The 21896-nt window shown below is 37.4% G+C and overlaps 2 protein-coding genes across 17 annotated transcripts in view; one reads left to right on the plus strand and one right to left on the minus strand.

The window, feature by feature from the left end:
* SUB1 (SUB1 regulator of transcription) overlaps positions 1-21896 on the plus strand; it is a 731929-nt gene that overhangs the window by 520867 nt on the left and 189166 nt on the right. The window lies entirely within an intron of this gene.
* Positions 1-21896, minus strand: part of ZFR (zinc finger RNA binding protein) — an 87110-nt gene that overhangs the window by 35465 nt on the left and 29749 nt on the right. Inside the window, exons 6-11 of the mRNA XM_050793808.1 lie at positions 14584-14831; positions 11706-11897; positions 10903-11194; positions 7747-7943; positions 5196-5315; positions 2845-2990 (exon numbers count right to left, since the gene is read on the minus strand). Coding sequence (XP_050649765.1) covers positions 2845-2990; positions 5196-5315; positions 7747-7943; positions 10903-11194; positions 11706-11897; positions 14584-14831 — 1195 coding nt within the window. The remainder of the gene's footprint in view (positions 1-2844; positions 2991-5195; positions 5316-7746; positions 7944-10902; positions 11195-11705; positions 11898-14583; positions 14832-21896) is intronic.

Consider the following 21896-nt stretch of genomic DNA (forward strand, 5'->3'; position numbering starts at 1 on the left):
AATCTAGCTATAGAGGAGAATTTCCAATATGTTACAAAGGCAGAAACTTCATAAAGGACAAAACTGATAAATGTATAAAAATCAAAACCAACACATACATAATAGTAAAAACTATTTAAAGGTAACCCATAAAAAAGGATTAATAACAATGTAAGAAATGTCTGTACAAATCAACAGGTAAGAAAAAAACAAGCAATTTACCACAAAAGAAGTATAAACAGCCAAGCATGAAAACAATTCAAAGTGAAACAAAACGGCTATCACATTTAATTGGTAGAGATTTTATTAAGCTGTAGCAGGGGTTCTCTAGGTGCGATCCAGGGCTCCAATGGTCCCTGAGACCCTTTCAGGAGATCCATGGGGTTGAAATTATTTTTACAATAAGGCCAGGTGTGGTGGCTCATACACGTAATTCCAGCACTTTGGGAGACCGAGGCGGGCAGATCACTTGAGGCTAGGAGTTTGAGACCAGCCTGGTCAACCTGGTGAAACCCCATCCCTACTAAAAATGCAAAAATCAGCCAGGTGTGGTGGCAGGTGCCTGTAATCCCAACTACTTGGGAGAATGAGGCAAGAGAATCACTTAAACCCAGGAGGTAGAGGGTGCAGTGAGCCAAGATCGTGCCATTGCACTCCAGCCTGGGCAAGAGTGAGACTCTGTTTTTTTTAAAAAAAAATTATTTTCATATTTTCATAATAAATACTAAGACACGTATTTGCTTTTTCATTCTCAAAGTGTACAGTGAAATTATCCAGAGGCAACATGTGTTATTCACCACATATGAACACAAAAGCAAACATGAGAATCTTGCTGCCTTCTCTAAAACTAGACATTAAAGAGATGTATAAAAATGGAAAACAGCGTAACTCTTTCTACTATTCTGTGGAAGAAATATTAATTTTTTTACTGTATTTTCTTGATTTAATATATTTCATGTAGTATTTAAACAAATATACATGTAACCATATTTCAAAAAATAAAACGTCATTTTAAAATGAATTAATAAATATTTAAATTTCTTAGTTTTTGTTTTTTTGAGACGGAGTTTCGCTCTTGTTGCCCAGGCTGGAGTACAATGGCGTGATCTCACCTCACCACAACTTCCTCCTCCTGGGTTCAAGCGAGTCTCCTGCCTCAGCTTCCTGAGTAGCTGGGATTACAGGCATGCACCACCATGGCTGGCTAATTTTGTATTTTTAGTAGAGACGGGAATTTCTCCATGTTGGTCAGGCTGGTCTTGAACTCCCGACCTCAGGTGACCCACCCGGCTTCACCCTCCCAAAATGCTGGGATTACAGGCATGAGCAACTGTGCCCAGCCAGTTTTAATTTTTAATACAGTAAGTCTTGACAGATACAACCCACATAAGGACTCTTTCGAGTCCTCGATAACTGAGGATAAAGGATCCTGAGACCAAAAAGTTTGAGAACCACTGGGTTATGCTATCCAGTATAGGCAGACAGGTGAGTATCCTTCAAACATTTCTATTTCCAATATTCTATTATCAGCAGCAACTAACAATAATGTATGCACTGATATCGCCTCAATAGGTTCACATACTTGGTGAAAGAAACAAAAAACTGCCTCAAGGAGGGTCAATATATTAATAATTATAATAAGGAAATACTGGAAACTACCTAAATATCTAAACAATAACAACAAGGATTGGTTATAAAGAAAATTTTACATATGCACAAAAAATACTATGTCCTCATGAAAAACAAAATCCAAATTTAGTTTTAAAGTTGAAGATATGTAAATGAAAAAAGTGGATTATGAAAATATGTATACGGTATGTTTCTGCTAAAACTGTATTTTAAAAGTTGTACAAAAATATTCAAAGTGGCAATATTCATAATAGCCAAAATGTGGAAACAAGTTCCATGTCCATCAACTAATGAACAAAAACACAAAATATGGTACATAAGGATGTATATTATTCAGCATCATTTAGTCATAAAAGAAAATGGAATACTCATACATGCCACGATCTGGATGAACCATGAAAACATTATGCTAAGTGAACGATGCCAGACACAAAAGACTGCATTAAGCTGATGCAAAAGTAATCGCGGTTTGTACCAAATGAATTTATTAATTCAAATCGCCATTTGGCACAAACCGTGATTACTTTTGCATTAACCTAATATGACTCCATTTATATGAAATCTCCAGAATAGGCAAATCTACAGAGACAGAAAGGTTAGAGGTTGTCTAGGGCTGGGGCTGGGGGAGATACTAGGTATGGGGGACACATGGAGAATTATTGTTAATGGGTTTGTGATTTCTTTTGAGGGTGATGAACTGTCTTAAATTGATTGTGGTGATTGTTGCACAACTCTGTAACTGTATAAGTTTAGAAGATATATTTCAATAAAACTTAACATTTATTTTATATCTTTTAATATGTGTATATATATATATAAACAAATATTTGAAATATGTTTTCTCAATTCTCCTTCCCTATAGCCACTAAAGCTTCTTAATGGACATTATTAATGTGTAGAATCTATCAAATCTTATATTTCTATCAGGTAACGTATGTCTGTTTTGCTTGTTTGAAACCGAAGCACTTACTTATAAAATGAAATATTTCTTCATATGTTTAATTTATAAAAGATGCCAATTAAACATGTAACTCTAATACCAAGGTCACAGTAAAATATTAGTATAGCCAGTAACAATTTTAATGTATGTCTTTCCCAGACCTAGGATCTTTCTTGAGTGAAAATTGAAAGTAAATAAATCTGGATTGCTTTGAATGGGAGTCATATCCCCAGAATGGCTAAGTTTTTAGGAAAGGTTGAACCACTTACGAGGCTATCAAAAGTTAAACGTATTACCTCATTTCCATTCTCCAACGCTCCTCTTCTTCTCGCCTTCGCCAGTACTCCTCCTTCTGCATTTGCTTCCTCATTTTCTCTTCTTGAATCTTTCTTGCTCGAATACTAGGCTTTACTTCTACTTGCAAATCTGGATTTACTTTTTTCTATTAACACAAATAAGACATTAAAAAAATAGCAGCCCCGAAACAATCTACGTGTATTTTTAATCATACAATTACACATATTCTTTAATCATGGAGGCTTTTAGTTTCAGTTTTAGTTTCACTACAGAGTAAAATCAATATAATTAAGGTGAATCAAAGATTCAAAATACATTAATAAAAATTATATAACTTAGTGCTGACAAACAAAAAGTCATGAAATCCTTAGAAAGACTAATGGATATTTAATTTTACTTTAAACACTTGAACAACAAGGGTTTGAAGTGTATGAGTACACTTACATCTATGCTGCTGAGTTTCTTCTGCCTCTGCCTCCCCTGAGAAAGACCAACCCTCTTCTTCCTCAGCCTACTCAACTTGAAGATGATGAGGATGAAGACCTTTATATGATGACCCACTTCCAGTTAATGAATAGTAAATATATTTTTTCACTGATTTTCTTAATAACATTTTCTTTTCTCTAGCTCACTTTAAGAATACAGTACATATGAGATACACATGACATACCAAATATGTATTAATATAACAATAACTCTATCAGTAAGGCTTCTGGTCAACAGTAGGTTTTTAGAAGTTTGTTTTTTTTTTTTTTTTTTTTTTTTGAGACGGAGTCTTGCTGTGTCACCCAGGCTGGAGTGCAATGGCCAGATCTCGGCTCACTGCAAGCTCCGCCTCCTGGGTTCACGCCATTCTCCTGCCTCAGCCTCCCGAGTAGCTGGGACTACAGGCACCCGCCACCTCGCCCGGCTAGTTTTTTTTTGTATTTTTTATTAGAGACGGGGTTTCACCGTGTTAGCCAGGATGGTCTCGATCTCTTGACCTCGTGATCCACCCGTCTCGGCCTCCCAAAGTGCTGGGATTACAGGCTTGAGCCACCGCGCCCGGCCGGTTTTTAGAAGTTTTTAGGGAGTCAAAAGTTATAAGCAGCCTGGAATCTCAGCACTTTGGGAGGCCAAGGCAGGCAGATCATTTGAGGCCAGGAGTTTGAGACTAGCCTGGCCAACATTGTGAAACCTCCTCTCTAGAAAAATACAAAAGTTAGCCAGGCATGGTGGCACGTGCCTGTAGTCCCAGCTACTTGGGAGGCTGCGGTGGGAGGATCCCCGGAGCCCGGGAGGTTGCAGTAAGCCATGTTCATGTCACTGTAGTCCAGCCTGGGCATCAGAGCAAGGCCCCATCTCAAAAAAAAAAAAAAAAAAAAGTTATAGGCAAATTTATGACTGCATGAGGGGTCCCTGCCCTCCATGTTGTTCAAGGGTCAACTGTAACTGTTTATAAACAGATGACTCTAAATGTCTATGTTGGGGTTAAAAAGTTTCTTTTCATATTTAAGCACTACCCTTTTACAATGTTTTAATTTTCACCTCCTCTGTGTTTAAAACAGAAAACATGGATCTAGTACATTAATCCAGCCTAGTTAAAAACTTCAAATACAGGCCGGGCACAGTGGCTCACGCATGTAATCCCAGCACTTTGGGAGGCCAAGGAGGGTGGATCATGAGGTCAGGAGTTCAAGCTAAACTGGCCAACATGGCGAAACCCCATCTCTACTAAAAATACAAAAATTAGCTGGGCCTGGGGGCACATGCCTGTAAATCCCAGCTACTCGGGAGGCTGAAGCAGGAGAATTGCCTGAACAGGGACCCAGGAGGCAGAGGCTGCAGTGAGCCGAGATCATGCCACTGCACTCCAGCCTTGGCTACAGAGCGAGACTCCGTCTCAAAATAAAAAAAAAAACTTCAAATACAGTATCTGATTTATCTTAACATTTGAAGTGTATTCAATGAAGAATTCCTATGCTAAGATAAGTGAAGGGATTTTCCAACATATCAACTCATCTCGAAGTTCATTTTGGTGGGAATTCTACCAAGATGAAGAAGGTGGATAAAGAGTTGAGACTTTTTTCAAACATTTTATGTGAATTAATTATCTTTATATGATTGCTTGGTCCAGGCAATGCTTCAGTTTTGCCACAATTACTAAAACTGATGAGAATGTTATTCTTATTTAAGTATAAAAATGGATAAATAAAAACCAAACATCCATCTGAGTCTGTCAACATGACATGCTAATCTTAGAATGGGACATCATGGACTTGGCAAGTTGTGTTTAGATGCTTTATTTTGCATATAAAATGCTCTTTTTTTTTCTTTTTTTAAAGAAGGTAATAGCTTAAATTTTACTCACTTTATACTGAAGTCTGTGTCTTCGCCCTTTTAAGTGCATCTCCTTAGCATTGGGATCATTAAAGCTGCACTCACATAATTTACAATGGAAGCGAATTACTTTTCCTTCATCGTTTCGTACCTTGGCATGGAAAAAAAATTCAAGAATCAAAACAGGAATGTCATAGTTGAAGATGATATCATTCATAAACCCCCACATATTATTTGATGAAGCTGTACACAGTTAGAAAGAAGTGGCAATGTCTACTACTTTGTTTTTTTTCCCCAAGACGGAGTCTTGCTCTGTCACCCATGCTGGAGTGCAGTGGTTTGATCTCAGCTCACTGCAACCTCAGCCTCCTGGGTTCAAGCGATTCTCCCGCCTCAGACACCCGAGTAGCTGGGATTACAGGCATGCACCACCATGCCCAGCTAATTTTTTTTTTATTTTTAGTAGAGACAGGGTTTCACTATGTTGGCCAGGCTGGTCTCAAACTCCTGACCTCGTGATCCGCTCACCTTGGCCTCCCAAAGTGCTGGGATTACAGGCATGAGCCACCGCGCCTGGCCTATTACTTTTTAAAAGGATAGAAACTGTAGAAATGGGAATGAAAAGTTGGAATTTTAGTATGCAAGATGTGGTAGCATATATTGGCTCTTATAACTATCTTTCAATTTAATATTTTTGTCTATATGTAAGCATTCACATTTAAATGTAGCCAGATGCCTTAAATTTTCTAATAGTTACTGAATAATTGCTGCTGGCCAAGTACTGTTCTTGAAAATGAAGATAAAGATGATTAATAGCATTATTTTGGTATACAAAATTTCTCAAAGCCCAAGGTTTTATAGTATGTAACTTTATGGAAAATTAAGATGAATTTTTTTCTAACTGAACAGTTATAGGAGGACAAGTAAACTTGAGGTTTTATAGTATGTAACTTTATGGAAAATTAAGATGAATTTTTTTCTAACTGAACAGTTATAGGAGGACAAGTAAACTTGAGTCTTACTATGAACTCTATTATGAATATTAAGTTCAAATTGTGCAAGCTTTAAGAAATGTTCTGAGTGTAATTCTCTGAAGTTTAGGATTAAACAGTATCATAAAAAATTAAGGTGTTTTGGTTGAGAGCTTTTTTGAGATAACCAAATCTTACTCCTGTAAGAGATGAAACTTAAAAGTCAGAATTATTTCTGAACTACTTATAAATCCCATAACCCAGCTGTCCACCTTGTAAACAAAGAATATACAATTTTTCTTTTTCTTGTTTTCTTTTCTTTTTTGTGATACAGAGTCTCACTCTGTCGCCCAGGTTGGAGTACAGTTGTGTGATCTCGGCTCACTGCAACCTCCATCTCCCAGGTTCAAGTGATTCTTGTGCCTCAGCCTCCTGAGTAGTTAGGATTACAGGGGTGCACAACCACTGGCCTTGAACTCCTGGCCTCAAGTGATCCACCCACCTTGGCCTCCCAAAGTGCAACAATTACAGGTGTGAGCCACAGTGCCTGGCCATCAATATATAATTTTTCTTGATAGGAAAAAGGATGCAAGAACAAATATTTATTTAAAACCTACTAGGCCAGGTGCAGCAGCTCACGCCTGTAATCACAGCACTTTGGGAGGCCGGGGAGGGTGGATCATGAGGTCAGGAGTTCAAGACCAGCCTGGCCAACATAGTCAAACCCCACCAACTAAAAAAAAAACACAAAAATCAGCTGGGGGTGGTGGCATGCACCTGTAATCCCAGCTACTTGGGAGGCTGAGGCAGGAGAGTTGCTTGAACCCAGGAGGTAGAGGTGCAGTGAGCCATGACTGTGTCACTGCACTCCAGCCTGAGCGACAAGTCTCAAAACAAACGAACAAAAAAAAAAAACAAAAAAAAAACAAAACCCCTCCTAGATGCCAGATACCATGGCATCTACTCTTCACAACTTTGTTAAGGAATATTCCAATTTTATAGATATCGACACTGAAGCTCAAAAGATATATATGCTCTAAAGTCAAAGTAAATAGTAGTCATATGCCACTGTATGTCTTTCTGCTAACAACAGGTATTTATCCAGTCTGCTCTGATATCCCTTCACTCCTTTATTTTACTGAGTTTACTTTACCTGTAAAACAGCAACAGTCTTCTACTCCACTTGAGAAACCAAATGAATATATTCTGTTAAATCAGCAAACTTAAATTTTATCACAAAACTGACTATTCAAAAATAAATGTATTGGTTCTCTTCATCAACATTTTTGCTTCTCAGAACTTTTAAACTTTTATGATAGTTGAAGGATGTATTACAAGAATGCCTGCTAGTAAATAGAAAGTTACTTTACACACCACAGTGACAATATACAGGGAAAATAATACAAAAGTTAGCAAAAAAAAATCATTGTGATGTCACTTAGCCAGGCTTAAAGGACATGCTTTCTTGTAACAAAGATTCCTTTAATATCCTTTCATTAAGTAAGCTAAATCTAAAATAAAGTATATTCACTTTTATGTGTTAACACACACTTGTAACGCACTTCTTCCCTTTATCCAATTTCACAGCAATGGTATTCTCAAATCAATTACCTCCTCCACATAATCATGGCCCACTGGCTGCACATCACTCTGTAAGGCAGCAAGAGATGCAGGTGTGACTGGTTCTGACACTGTGTCTTGCTTTACTTCAGGAATCTGCACAGCAGAAGTGACAGGAGTACTTTTAACACATTCAGTTCCTTTTATGTCTTCTGTTTTATTTCCTGTTGACTGCAGCTTATTACCACCTAGAAAAGCATCAAAAAGTTATAACAAATTTTAATTTAGTATAAACATATATACCTGATAAGACGAAAACTTCAGATAAAGTTCTTTTCTGCTAATAGTCAAAACTCCTATCTGACATACAACAGATGAGAATTTTGAAGAACTACATAAACTACTTGGCTTTTTTTTACCCTATTAGTGAAATACATTTCTGAATTTTTCTCTTTTCCATCTTGGAACACCCAACACCTTCCTCATCCCCCCTCAAAATGAATAGCAAGTACCTGAAATGGTAAGGACTAAGCCTAATTCATGTTTGTAGCCCGAGTTTCTTGGCAAGTGACTGAAATGAGTAGTATTTATTCCTTTAAAAAATGCTAACTTCCAGTTGGGTGTGGTGACTTATGCCCTATGATCCCAGCACTGTGGGAGGCAGAGGTAGGAGGATCACTTGAGCCCAGGAGTTTGAGCCCAGAAGTTTGAGACCAGCCTGGGCAACATGGAAAACCTGGTCACTACAAAAATTAGCTGGACGCAATGGTGCACGCCTGTAGTCCTAGCTACTTGTGGGGCTGAGGTGGGAGGACTGCTTGAGCCTAAGAGGCAGAGGTTGCAGTGAGCTGAGATCGCATTACTGCACTCCAGACCTGGACAGACCCTGTCTCCAAAAAAAGTCGGGGGTAATGTCTAAGTCATGCCCTACAATTTAGAAAAATTAAAAAAAGGTAAGTTCAATGATTAGATCTCTTTGCAAACTTAGTCCAAATAAAGTTTCCCACTAGGGAAGGAAATAGAACCAATTTAGGTTTTATCATTGTTTATTTCCTCTAACTTATTGTCTACTGAAATGAGACATGAATTTACACTAAGAGTTATTTACAAAAGATTTTCTATTATTGTTCTAAACTGAAAGTATGAAGAACCTCAGAAACTGATGCAGAAGTGACTATAAATGATAGTTTTCATTTTTATCATCAATTAAACTTAACACTTCAAGTAACTGTCTAAGAGAATACCATGTTAATTGTGAATCTCCTACTTTTAAACTTTTCTTTCAAAAATATTCTTAAGTATCTATGACAATCTGGATACTGCACTAAGTTCTGGTAATACAGCAAAGAGAAGACAATGTAGCTGCCTTTCCAGTGCCCAATTTACGGGACGATACAAATAACGATAATACAATGTGATAAGCACTACAGTAAGTATGGACTGAATACTGTGGAAATTTAGAAGAAAGGAGCCACCGCCCTTTTACATGATCCAGTAAGGAAAGGTTTCACAAAGGGTGTGATATTTGAACTGGGATTTGAAAGAAGAATGAATATGAACTGGTCAGAAAGAAAAGAACGATGTTTAAAAAGAAAAAAATAGCATGTACATAAAAGCACAGCAACATGGTGTGAAAAAGGCTATGCTAAACTCAAGGAAGAGCCAGTAATTCAATATGAATTACTACATAGGTAGAAGGGATGAGTTATGAGGCTGGAAAGGTAGGCACGGGTCAGGTAATGATGGGCCTTATATGACAAATAAGGACTACAGATTTTATCCTATCACAGTGGAAGGCTGCTGAGCTGAAGACTAACACAATAGACACGTATTTTAATAAAATAACAAGAGTGTGGAGAACATGTTGAGATTGGGTACAGTAAGAAATAAAGCTCCAAGGAGACTTTTAAGGCCTAAAAAACAAGGTAATGGCAATGAAAAAGACAGGTTTTGTAGAAATACTATAGAGATAGAAACAAGACGACTAGGTAAACAGCTGGAGGAGGCAATAAATACGAAGAAATAATGTTAGTGAATTTTCCACTTGAGAAATCGACAATTTTATGACATTATTTCATGGTACTCTTCTCATGAATTAATGGGTTAGAATGAGACACACCGGGAGGCATCTACACAGCCATACAGAAGATGACCAGGGAATATTTAAAATGTGGCTGTCCAACTCAGGTGGGGGTTTTGAATTCACCGGAAAGATTTAAAAGTCACTGCCCACATGGGAATGAATGAGATCACCCATTAAGACTGGCGAACAGTGAGACGCGGGCCAGGGTTATAATCTTAGTAACACTACCATTTAATGAACACATAGGCAGGAGAACCAATAACAAAAACTGAGAAAGGGGTGGGTGGACATATAATTGAGAGACAGAGATGTATCTTAAGCCTAAAGGTACAGCAGTCAACTGTGTCAAGTATTAGGAGAGACACTAGGATGAAACTGAGAACTGGCCACTGGATTGGCAATTAGGTTTTTGGTGACTACTGAAAGCACCTTCAGAAAAAGGTAGAGTAGAAACACTACAGCAGACTGAGGATTGGGCAGGAAGTACAGAAGCAGACAAAAAATCAGGGCCATGGGTTGTGGTACATGCTTATAACCCAAGCACTTTGGAAGTTGAGGCAGGCAGCTCACTTCAGCTCAGGAGAATTCGAGATCAGTCTGGGCTACATAGTGAAACCTCATCTCTACCAAAAAAAAAAAAAAAATTGGCTGTGTGTGGTGGTGCACGCCTATAGTCACAGCTACTCACGAGGCTGAGGTGGGCAGATCACTTGAGCCCTGGAGATTGAGGCTGCAGTGAGCCAAGATCATGCTACTGCACTCCAGCCTTGGTGACAGAGTGGGGGCTCTGTCTCAAAAATTAAACAAACAAACAAACAAACAAAAAAACCAATCAGGTTACCTTAAGATTACAGAAATGGGAAAGGGTCTTTGTGTGTGCAGATCTTTTTTTTTTTAAATGACTAGATTAAGACACAGATGTATCTGTATGACTGAAGGGAAGAAACCAGTAGACGATAGACTAAATATTAAAAATACACACACACGAGGCAGATATATGAAGAAACAAGGTCCCAGAGAGAAGGGAGGAGACAGGTCCAAGAACACAGGCAGAAGCGTTAGTGCTGCAATAGAGAAACACCACTTTGACAGAGTCAGCAGGGACAGAGAATATCAGTACTTGCCAACAAAATTTATTTTGGGGGTAGATGTTTTCTTGGCAGCCATATTCGTAGGCACTGCTGATACTTTAGTGTTAGATGTGCTATTAAGAGACGAGTTTCCTGTAGTCGTAAGACCCTTCATTGAAGATGTTGCAATTGATGATGTATTCACAGTACAATTGTTTGCTGCAATGCTTGAAGGAGAGGCAGTCGGCTTTGAAGCAGATACAGCTGTTGAAGCAGCAGCTTGGCTAACAACGTTTGGTTCTGTTGACGGAATGGGTTTACCAAGTTTTGTGTGTAACTTAACCACCTATAAAACAAAAGCACACTTATTTGTCAGGAAACTCAAATAGTAGATTTTGAAAAGTCTGCCTGGAACATTATAAAATGAAAATCTAAACCATGCTTTTCTTTGTTGTATTTTTTCTGCTATATGTTTTTGTATATACACACATATACAAAACTCATTACCTTCAAGGTAATCTCTGTGAAGCAAATATGGATACATATTCCATCTACTATTAGGTGAGGAAACGGAGGCAGAGAAAGATGAACAGACTTGGCTACATTAAAAATAATCACATGACAATTCCCAGTTAGTGAAATAAATGGTTTAGTTCAATTTAAAGAAAGGTCTCCAGTCTTTCCCTCTTTTAGCAATGATTATTTGATGTCACCTTTAGGTATTATTAGCACATAAGCAAGGCTTATAATGCACTTAAAAGTTTTCAAAATTTGAAGTTACCTTTACCTAACTCCCTTTGAAAAAGTAAAAGATAACAGAATCAAGACATAAGGGTGTGTGGGAAAAAAACACCTACTTTCTGATGCTTAGCACCACGAATGTGGGCAGCATATGCATCTGCTCCTGTACAAGACACATCGCAGAGCTCACAACGTAGCTGATTTTGAGTCCCACGAGTAGAATTGTTGCTGCTGCTGGTATTTTGTGAGGCTTTCAATGCAGCTTCTTTTTTTTTATGTTTCTGTCCTTCTAAATGTTCTTTATAAGTCTGTTTCAAATAAAAAGCAAACATTTTGCTTCACTAATTTTCTTTATACATAATTTAAGATTATTCAATTCTCAAGAAATCTCTAATACTCGTTTAAAAATGAGACCAAAACAAACTTAAATTGAAAAAGGGCATGTGGCATTCCTTATATATGTGACATATTTATGGTTCTCTGTATCTTGTTTATCAAGAATATTATCTAACACTGAGTTACAAAGTACCTTCATACATAGCCATAATATAAGGCAACGGTTTTCAGTTTTAAAAATTTATCTTTTGTTGCTTATATAAATGTTGGACAGAGAATGATAATAGACGGTGATCATTCCATAAAGAAATTATATTTAGTCACAGGGTTAAGATGAGGCGGGGGAGATGTGCCTGTATCATTAGAAGAAAGGAAAAGTTACTGTATGGTAACAAGATTCTTTACAAACAGCTATGTTTATAAAACTGACTTTTCTAATTCAGAATACGTTTTGACATAGAATCTGTATTAGAATCCGTGACCCCTAAAAGAAAGCTTATTTAAAATACCTAAGGGCCAATATCGTACACACTTGAAAGCAAAAATAGTATTATAGTAATATTAGCCAATAAAATAGTGAAATTATATATTAAAAATCATTGTGAATGCAGATGATTGAGGAAGGCAGTTAATTAAAACGAGAGGAAATTAGAACAACTAGACATTTCGTGAGTAGGACCAAATGGTTCCTCTCTCATACATTTATTTATTTATTTATTTATTTTTGAGATGTGTCTCACTCTGTTACACAGGCTTGAGTGCAGTGGCACAATCTTGGGTCACTGCAATCTCTGCCTCCCAGGCTCATGTGATCCTCCCACCTTAGACTCCTGAGTAGCTGGGACCACAGGTGCCTGCCACCATGCCTAGCTCATTTTTCATATTTTTGGTAAAGATGGGATTTTGCCATGTTGCCCAGGCTGGTCTCAAACTCTCTTTTTTAAAACTGCCTCTTAAAAGACAGTTGTAAACTGACAAATAATTAGCATAAAATTATATGTTCATCATACAATTTCAGAGCTGGATGGGACTTTCCTTTCATTATCTGCGGTGGCCTGAAATAGCTCCACCAAGCAGTCTAAGCCTCAATTATTTAGGCAAGTCCTTGTTACAGAAAAGCGAGGAAATAAAAGCCCAAAGAAGTTCAGGTCTCTAAATTGCCCAAGGTTACAAACTTAGTGGCAGAGCCAGGACTGCAATCTTGGCCCCCAAAAGCTGAATCAACTTACTCTTTTCCTTCTTATGTATACATCTAGAACTCTAATTCAATCTCAATGACATTTTTCGCTAAGGTTCATTAACCACCCCCTTAAGGCACTGATGACTTGCAGAAATACCTGTGGCCTGTTCTTTTTGTAACCACCCAGCACAGCAAAAACAGCCAGCCTCATATACACTCATTCCACCTGCTGCTGTTAACCTATCACCCAAGTGTCACGTTGTATACTTTCATATAAGCCAGGTAATAAATTTCTTATGTCCAAGTCTGGCACTCATGACACTAACCCCTCTGAACAGTCAACACAGAGTAGGAAATGCTCCTTAAATACTAAGATCGCCCACCATTCTTGTTCCCTTTCATGTTTACAGGTCCCTGCAAACATTTCCCACCTGTGCCACACCTGCCTCCCATCACCTCCTGCCAACCATGTAATCCACAACAAAACTATTTCCTGCCATACTCAAAACAGGGGAAAAGAGAGTTTTATATATCTAGCCACATATATTAAAATGTTCTGTAATTTGGTATAACACAGGGAATGTTAGTAACTGAAAATACTCCCCAAAATTCAGAAGTAGAGAAAATTAATCCAGTAAAGTTAAAAACATGTTACATAGGTAGGGCAAATGAGAGACGGATATAACTTGGGAGAAACTAGTAGAGAGTCAAAATTAGTTGTTTCCAAATAACATGCCTTTTATCTGCCAAGCTGTTTACCAAATTTTAATATAAAAATAACACTCTTAAGCATAATAATAAGGCTGGGAGTTGAATCCATTAATCTTAATAAATAGAATCATGTCATAATCATCCATTTTAACGTTTAGCAACCAGAAACAATACAACACCGAAAAAGGAATAAGGGTTTTACATTTACATGCCTCATTAGTTGGTATTTTTGAAAAACACGCTTCCTTACACCTTCCTTGTTCCCGAAGTTCCTACTCTCCTTATGAAAGAGATTACAGAAAAAAGTAACATGCCATAAAGTATGTATCAAAGTCAGTCTCATTAGAAATGCAATACTGAAAATTATAGATTATCAGTAACCCGTTATATTAAGTTGAAGAATTTTGAATAAAAGCTCTGGCAAGTAAGTTATAGATGCTAAAAATGAAATGAAATAAAAATTCAATCTTACCCAAGTCGCAATCTGACTACAAAACTTTTAAACTAAATTTAAATTTTAAAGAGCAAAGTCTCCTTCCGGAAAAAAAGCTCAATTTGCCTATTTATCATTTACATTCACAATCATCTTTACAGTTTTTTTTTTTTTCCTGAAAATTCTCATGCCACAATACAAGTAACTTTTAAAAGATGCATTGGCTAAAAGCTAACAAGAAAAAATGTAAACCTCTTTGTAGGCTCAGGAGTTAAAATACCAACTACACTTAATAACCCCTGAAGACTCAAGGTAAAACATACAACGTAAGTACCTGTGGTCCAGCACAGCTGATCTTACAAACATCACAGTAGTGAATCTGTGGTGGTTTGGGAGGCTGTTTTGGTTTCAGTTGTTTATTTTGGAATGGTGCTTTTTTAGTAAAGGTGGTCCCTGTCCAGGCAGCTGTTGCAGCAGCAGCAGCAGCTGCTGCTGCTGCCTGCTTCTGTTGCTGCTGCTGCTGTTGATAGTAGGAGGATGCAGCTGAATACACTGCTGCTTCATAACCTGAATAAGATGTACCTTACAAATGAAATCAAACAAAAATTATGTTACATACTTATAGGAGGACAAGTTAAAATGTACAAATTTAAATTAATCCTGCCAATAAAGATAGATTTACATGCGCATATTAACAAACGTATATCTCACAGAACCAGAAAAAAGCTTATTTTCCTTCTAAGAAAGTAATCAACTAGTATTTACTCAACACATGCCAGGTGTTATAGAGGTATAAAGACAGTGTCAAATTTGGTCCCTGCCTTGAAGAAGCTTATAGTTTAATTGGAGAGATGTGATAGTGTGTTTCACAAACTTGTCTGTTTACAGAATCTGGTAGTATGTCCCCGAATAAAATCCTGTGAACAAAATTTAGGAAGTGTTGGATTTGAGGAAGAATCTGAAGTAGGATACTAGATAGGAAAAACAAAAACTCATCAAAGTAAGATTCGACATGCTTGGTAGCTAAGAGGACAAACGAGATAAAAGAAGAGGAAAACATATAAATATGACACTAAAATCTGGAGCCCCAGAGATCAACTGATGGGTTGCGCAACTGCTAGAACCAAGAAGCTGACAGACGCTAGTCTGGGGAGGCAAGGTAAATAAAGTTTAGCAGAAGTTTGTGATGTGGAACTGAAGTTCAGATGAAAATATAGAACAACTGTTAAAAGATTTAGGAATTAGGGACCAACACAATGGTTCTCATCTTCCAAAAGATGAAAAAGCACTGTGTTTTCTGGTTAAATGTATGAATTCTACCCATTTCCATTGTTCAGAGACTCTACTGAATAAGTACATTATGCAAGCTATTTATATAATGCATACATGTTGTTTATGTTCAGTGATTTACAGATTTTTAAATCTGTGAACGTTTTAAATTTGAAAGCTGTGGATTTTACATTATAAGCCTATCCTGAAAACTGGTAAACTGACCATTTCTAAACTAAGATCTCTGGAAATTTGGTAGACTGCCTATTCACCATATTTCAGTTAAGTTTCCTTATTCCTTTAAGTGGTAATGGATGGGCAAAGAGTGATATAAAGCTTGAGAGAGATCCCTAATTGACAGAATAGCACAGAAGAACTGCTTACAGAGAACTAAACTTTTTGGTCTCTCAAATGCAGACTGCAATACTGAAAGACTTAGGACTCCCTAACTCCAGTATGTCTATACACATAGGGAAGGAAAAATAAATTGGAATGGTAGGAGCTAAAATGCATGGAAAACCAGAATTGCAGTATATAAAGTTTTAAGACAGAAAGTGTGGTAATAGACAAGAAAACATCTGAAATGAAAATAGAAACAGGTAGCTATCAATGATAAAGCATATACATGATCAGATAAAACTGAGAAAGCAATTGACATAATTGCTTAAAGGAAAATTTCTATAAACCAATAAACTCTACTGGGCAGTCCTACAAATGTCCTCTGTTACTTACGAATGTGATAAAAGAACATAAGCTCACAGCCAAATGTTTTCAAACTTACAGGCAAAAACATGTATAGTTTAAAGTTTACTATAGAGAAATACCACAAAATTGTCCAATTACAAATAATAAAGATGTTTTTAGGTTTATTACCAAGTAGGATCATGATTTTTACATAAAAAATTTATAACAGACATTTTCCAAATGACTTCAGTTCTTCTATATAGAAACTACACAAATGCCACAGAAATGTAACTTTATGAATTATGTATTAAGAAAACATGAAGCAGAATAAGGACAATAGAGGCCAACAGTGCTGAAAGAACAGGTCTTCTAGTTTTTTTTTTTTTTTTTAAATCAAGAGTTCACAATACAGGAAGCAGTGTGCCAGACACAATGTAGTTTTTAGAACAGATCTATAAGGCAAGTATCACTATCCTTAAATATGAGAAAAGTCGGGTTTAGAAATTGGAGGATCCTTTAAACACTGAGCTAACTTAACCATAAAAATCACCAAGTTAAGCTTAATATTCATAAAATAATCTCTACTTGCACATAGGTAGTTTAAAACTAATAAAAGTCAAGTTTAATTGTAACTTACTACTTGGCTGTAAAAATAAATCAAAGCATGTACTGAAAGGTGGGCTAAAGATTCTGGAACTCTGTTAAAGGGCATCTTAAATTCTCCTATAATTATTGGCAAACAAATGTACGTTTCCTGTAAAAAGCATTGTAGGAAAACAAATATAAGGCTGTGTCTGGCCTGGGCAACATGGCGAAACCCCGTCTCCACAAAGATATACAAAAATTAGCCAAGCGCGGTTGTGCGTCTGTAGTCTCAGCTACTCAGGTGGCTGAGGTAGGAGGTTGAGGCTGCGGTAAACCATTATAGTGCCACTGTACTCTAGCCTGGGTGACAGAATGAGACCCTGTCTCAAAGAAAAAAAAAAGAAATCTGTGTCTATAAATTAAGTAAAAGCACAATTTTTGAAAACTAAAATAGTGTCATTTAAAAAGTACTTTTACTAGGCCAGGCTTGTGGATCACTTGAGCCCAGGAGTTCAAGACCAGTCTAGGCAGTGTGGTGAAACCCCATCTCAACTAAAAATACAAAAAATTAGCCCGGTGTGGTGGCGTGCACTGAGGCGGGATGGATCATTTGAGCGCAGGAGGTGGCGGTTGCAGTGAGCTGCGATTGTGCCACTCTACTCCAAGCCTGGGTGACAGGGCAAGACACTGTCTCCAAAAAAAAAAAAAAAAAAAGTACTTTCATTAAAAATGTTTATCAAGGCCAGGTGTGGTGGCTCACACCTGTAATCCCAACACTTTGAGAGGCTGAGGTGGGCAGACTGTTTGAGCTCAGGAGTTCAAGACCAGCCTGTACAACATGGCAAAACTCCATCTCTACAAAAAATACAAAAATAAAAAATTAACCAGGCATGGTGGCTCATGTCTGCAGTCCCAGTTATCTGGGAGGCTGAGGTGGGAGGATTGCTTGAGGTGGAGGTTGCAGTGAGCTGAATGGTGCCACTGCACTCTAGCCTGGGTGATGGAATGAGACGTAGTCTCAAAAAAAAAAAAAAAAAAATCCATTAGTAAGCTATGATATTAGAATAGCTGGCATATAACTTCTAAATGTATGATACCAGAAACAAACAAACAAAAAACAACATTTCAGTAGTAAATTCATCATGCTACAAGTCATCATTTAGTAGGTAGCAATATTCTAGAACTCATTTTATTAAGATAAAGAGAATAGCTGACCAAAATTGTAGCTGCCAAAAATTGCAGATATAGAACTCAGAAGCCTTAACAATGGTTTCTCGGATTTGGCAACTCTGGACTGTGTATCACATAGTCTTTAAAAAGCAGATACTCTTTAACAGTTCCACAACTAGAAATTTATCCTAGGGAAACAAGTGGGCAAATGTACAAATCTTTACATGTAAGGATGTTCTACCTAGTGCTGTTTCCAGTTTCTGTCTCATATACAACTAAATGTCCTCAAATACACACTTTAAAATATATTACATCCATACAATAAAATACTTTGTGACCATTAGAATCGTTTCTAAATACTCCTGGCATTTACAAGAAGTCATGGCTCCTTTGTGACATGGCTGACTGTGACTCTAGGGCAGGGAAAGCTCAAAGTGTATCTGTAATAACCCTCAGTGGCAAAAAGAAAAGATGTGCTCAAAAAAGAATGAGAGTATGTCAAAAAGACTCAGGAGCTGGTTTGAGCGGATCCCACTTTAAAACTGTGTGAGCCTCAAAGAGAGAAATGAGAGTAACAGATTATAATATAGTTGCTCTCTGTATCCATCGGTTCAGCGATCATGGATTCAATCAACCATGAACCGAAAATATTTGGAGGCTGGTACGGTGGCTCATCCCTGTAATCCTGGCACTTTTGAGAGGCCGAGGTAGGTGGATCACCTGAAGTCAGGAGTTTGAGACCAGTCTGGCCACCATGGCAAAACCCTATCTCTACTAAAAATACAAAAATGAGCCAGGTATGGTGGTACATGCCTGTAATCCCAGCTACTTAAATTCAGTACAGCTTAACAACCATTTATATAGCACTTACATGGTATTAGGTATTGTAAGTAATCTAGAGATAATTTAACATATTTAAGAGGATGTATGTTAGAGATAAATATTATGTCATTTTATATATGGGACTTGAAAGGCATCCACAAATTTTGGTATTAATCGGGGCTCTGGAACCAATCTCCCATCGATATAAGGGACGACTGTACATTGAATAAAAATGAGCAAGTTCATAGCAACAACAACAAAAGAAGTAGAAGGAGGGGACTCTAGAGAAGAATGCCTAAGAATCAATGTGAAAGGGTTTTGCAACTACCACTGTAGAAACTCGTTCAGTTTTCAAAGGATCTACCACCACAGGGTGAAAGACAGTTGAGCAACAGGCCCACAGATTACTTGTTCATTACAAAGGAAAAAGGTATCTTTGTAACGGAGAGATCTGATAGGCACAGCTTTAACCAGTAAAGCCAGCATCAATAAGGAATAAACGAACATTACTTATTACATGCTTCTGATGTGATGAAATGGAAGGCTGGTCAAGTAATTTTCTTGTCTAAAAAGTTACCTGAATCTAAACATAAATCATCAGATAAATCCAGATATGGGACATTCTACAAGACAACTGGCCTGAACACTTCAAAAATGTCACTACCATGAGAGACAAGATAAAAATAATGAACTGTTCTACATTAAAGCAAACTAACAAAGAATGGCAACCAAATACAATCCATGATCCTTGACTGGATTCTAAATTTCAAAATAAAGCACAAGCACAAACATATATACACCAAATACATACAAAGCCCAGCCATAAAATACATTTTTGGACAACTGGATAAATTTATGTATTAAACAGTATAGTATCCACGTTCAATTCCTTTTCATAACGTTGCCATTGTGGCTACATAAAAAGAATGTCCTTATTCTTGAGAAATACCTTCTGAAGAGTTCAGGGCAAAGTACCATGTCATCTACAACTTGTAAAGCATATTGCTTATAAAACATATTGCTGAGCCATTTGAAAATAGCCTTTAAGAGAAAGAAGAGATAAAGCAAATTTGAAAAATTATTAATTGGTGAACCTAGGTGAATGGCATAAAAAGTAGTTATTGGAACTTTTTTTTCCCACTTTTCTGCAGAATTAAAATTTTCTGGGGCGGGCATGGTGGCTCATGACTGTACTGTAATCCCAGCACTTTGTGAGGCCGAGAAGGGTGGATCACTTGAGGTTAGGAGTTCCAGACCAGCCTGGCCAACATGGTGAAACCCTGTCTCTACTAAAAATACAAAAATTAGCCAGGCGTGGTGGCGCACGCCTATAGTCCCAGCTACTTGGGAGGCTGAGGCAGAAGAATCACTTAAATCCGAGAGGCGGAGGTTGCAGTGAGCTGAGCTTGCGCCACTGCACTCCAGCCTAGGTGACAGAGTGAGACTCTACCTCAAAAAAAAAATAATAATAAAATAAAATAAAAAAATAAAAATAAAAACCTGATATAAAAAGTTGGGAAAAAAAACATTAATTAAAGGTATATATCTATACTTAGTGACATGAAAGGCAATCGCAGTAACAATAAAGCAGTTTACAGAATAGCACGTATAAGAAAAATGCATTTTTATAAACCGTTATTTATACATGTATATTCCATGGAAGGAAAGTAGACAGAGATATGCACTAAAACGTTAATGACAATTAGTGTCTAGAAATAGAAATCTAGTGGTTTAACATTTTTTCTCTTTCTAAAAAAATACAGTTTCTAATTTTTAAATAATAACATACTACTTATGTAAATAAAAACTATCTTCATACTGTATAAGCAACCAGAGAGAGAAAAGAGAAAGGAAAGGAAGCACATGTGAGAGAGAAACAATGAATAGGAAAGGCTACTCTGGAACTTCCTATTTTGTTGAAGCTAATGTGGACATTTAAAAAAAAAAGTGTCGAATCAGATTTCATTGTAATAATATAATCCTAGTTACAATTATAACTAGTCAACCAAAAAGGGAGAGACAGATAAGTCGTATCTGAGAAATCTTTTTTTTTTTTTTTGAGACATAGTCTTGCTCTGTTGCCTAGGCTGGAGTGCAGTGGCGCAGCCTTGGCTCACTGCAAGCTCCGCCTCCTGGGTTCACGCCATTCTCCTGCCTCAGCTTCCCGAGTAGCTGGGATTACAGGCGCCCGCCACCACATCCGGCTAATTTTTTCTATTTTTTTTTTTTTTGTAGTAGAGATGGGGTTTCACTGTGTTAGCCAGAATGGTCTCCATCTCCTGACCTCATGATCCACCCATCTCAGCCTCCCAAAGTGCTGGGATTATAGGCGTAAGCCACCGTGCCCGGCCGAGAAATCTTAAATGACAGATCTAGGAATAATAAATTCAGTATTTTCTTGAGATCTTAACAAAAGATTTCTTTCCTAAATAAGGAATCTCCTCTACTATGCCTTTAATAGATTATAAAATGTCTTTCTACCATCATTCATACTGGTGAATGATGAGCATCATCATTCACCACTCCAGCCAGAGTTCTCAGACGATAATGTCTCCTCATTCAATTCATTTCCACGTGGTTGTCTGGTTAACTTACAAATCTGCTCACACCGCTCCATTTCTTAATATAGCCTCTGCTTTCTGCCCACAAGATAAAGACACACACCATAACAGAGCACACATGGCTTTACATACTGACACTTCTAACCTCATCTACTGATATTTACCCCATGTATATCCTGTATTCCAGCCACAATGAACTGCAGTTCCCAAACACTCCATGCATGCCTAATTCATCATTGTATCCCTAGCACCCTAGAGTAAGAGATAAAAAATCCCTGAGAAATAAAAAAGTCATTCACAGCATATCTTCTGGGAGGAATACAAAAGCTGAGTGTCTACAAAAAAGGCAATGTGTGATCTTAATCACTGTGATAATGCAAACTTCCTCAGCTAGAAATTGGCAACAGCAGTGGACACAATAAGGTTTTAGCCATTGTACCTTTCTGGGAGAAATATATAATTACTGAAGAAAAATAAAGCTACTCTGTTCTTCCAAGAGAGGTGTGTTACATAACCACCATCTTATGGATGTTTAGAAAGGGCTACCCAACATTTC

Source organism: Macaca thibetana, chromosome 6 (assembly GCF_024542745.1).
Source record: "Macaca thibetana thibetana isolate TM-01 chromosome 6, ASM2454274v1, whole genome shotgun sequence".
Lineage (NCBI taxonomy): Eukaryota > Metazoa > Chordata > Mammalia > Primates > Cercopithecidae > Macaca > Macaca thibetana.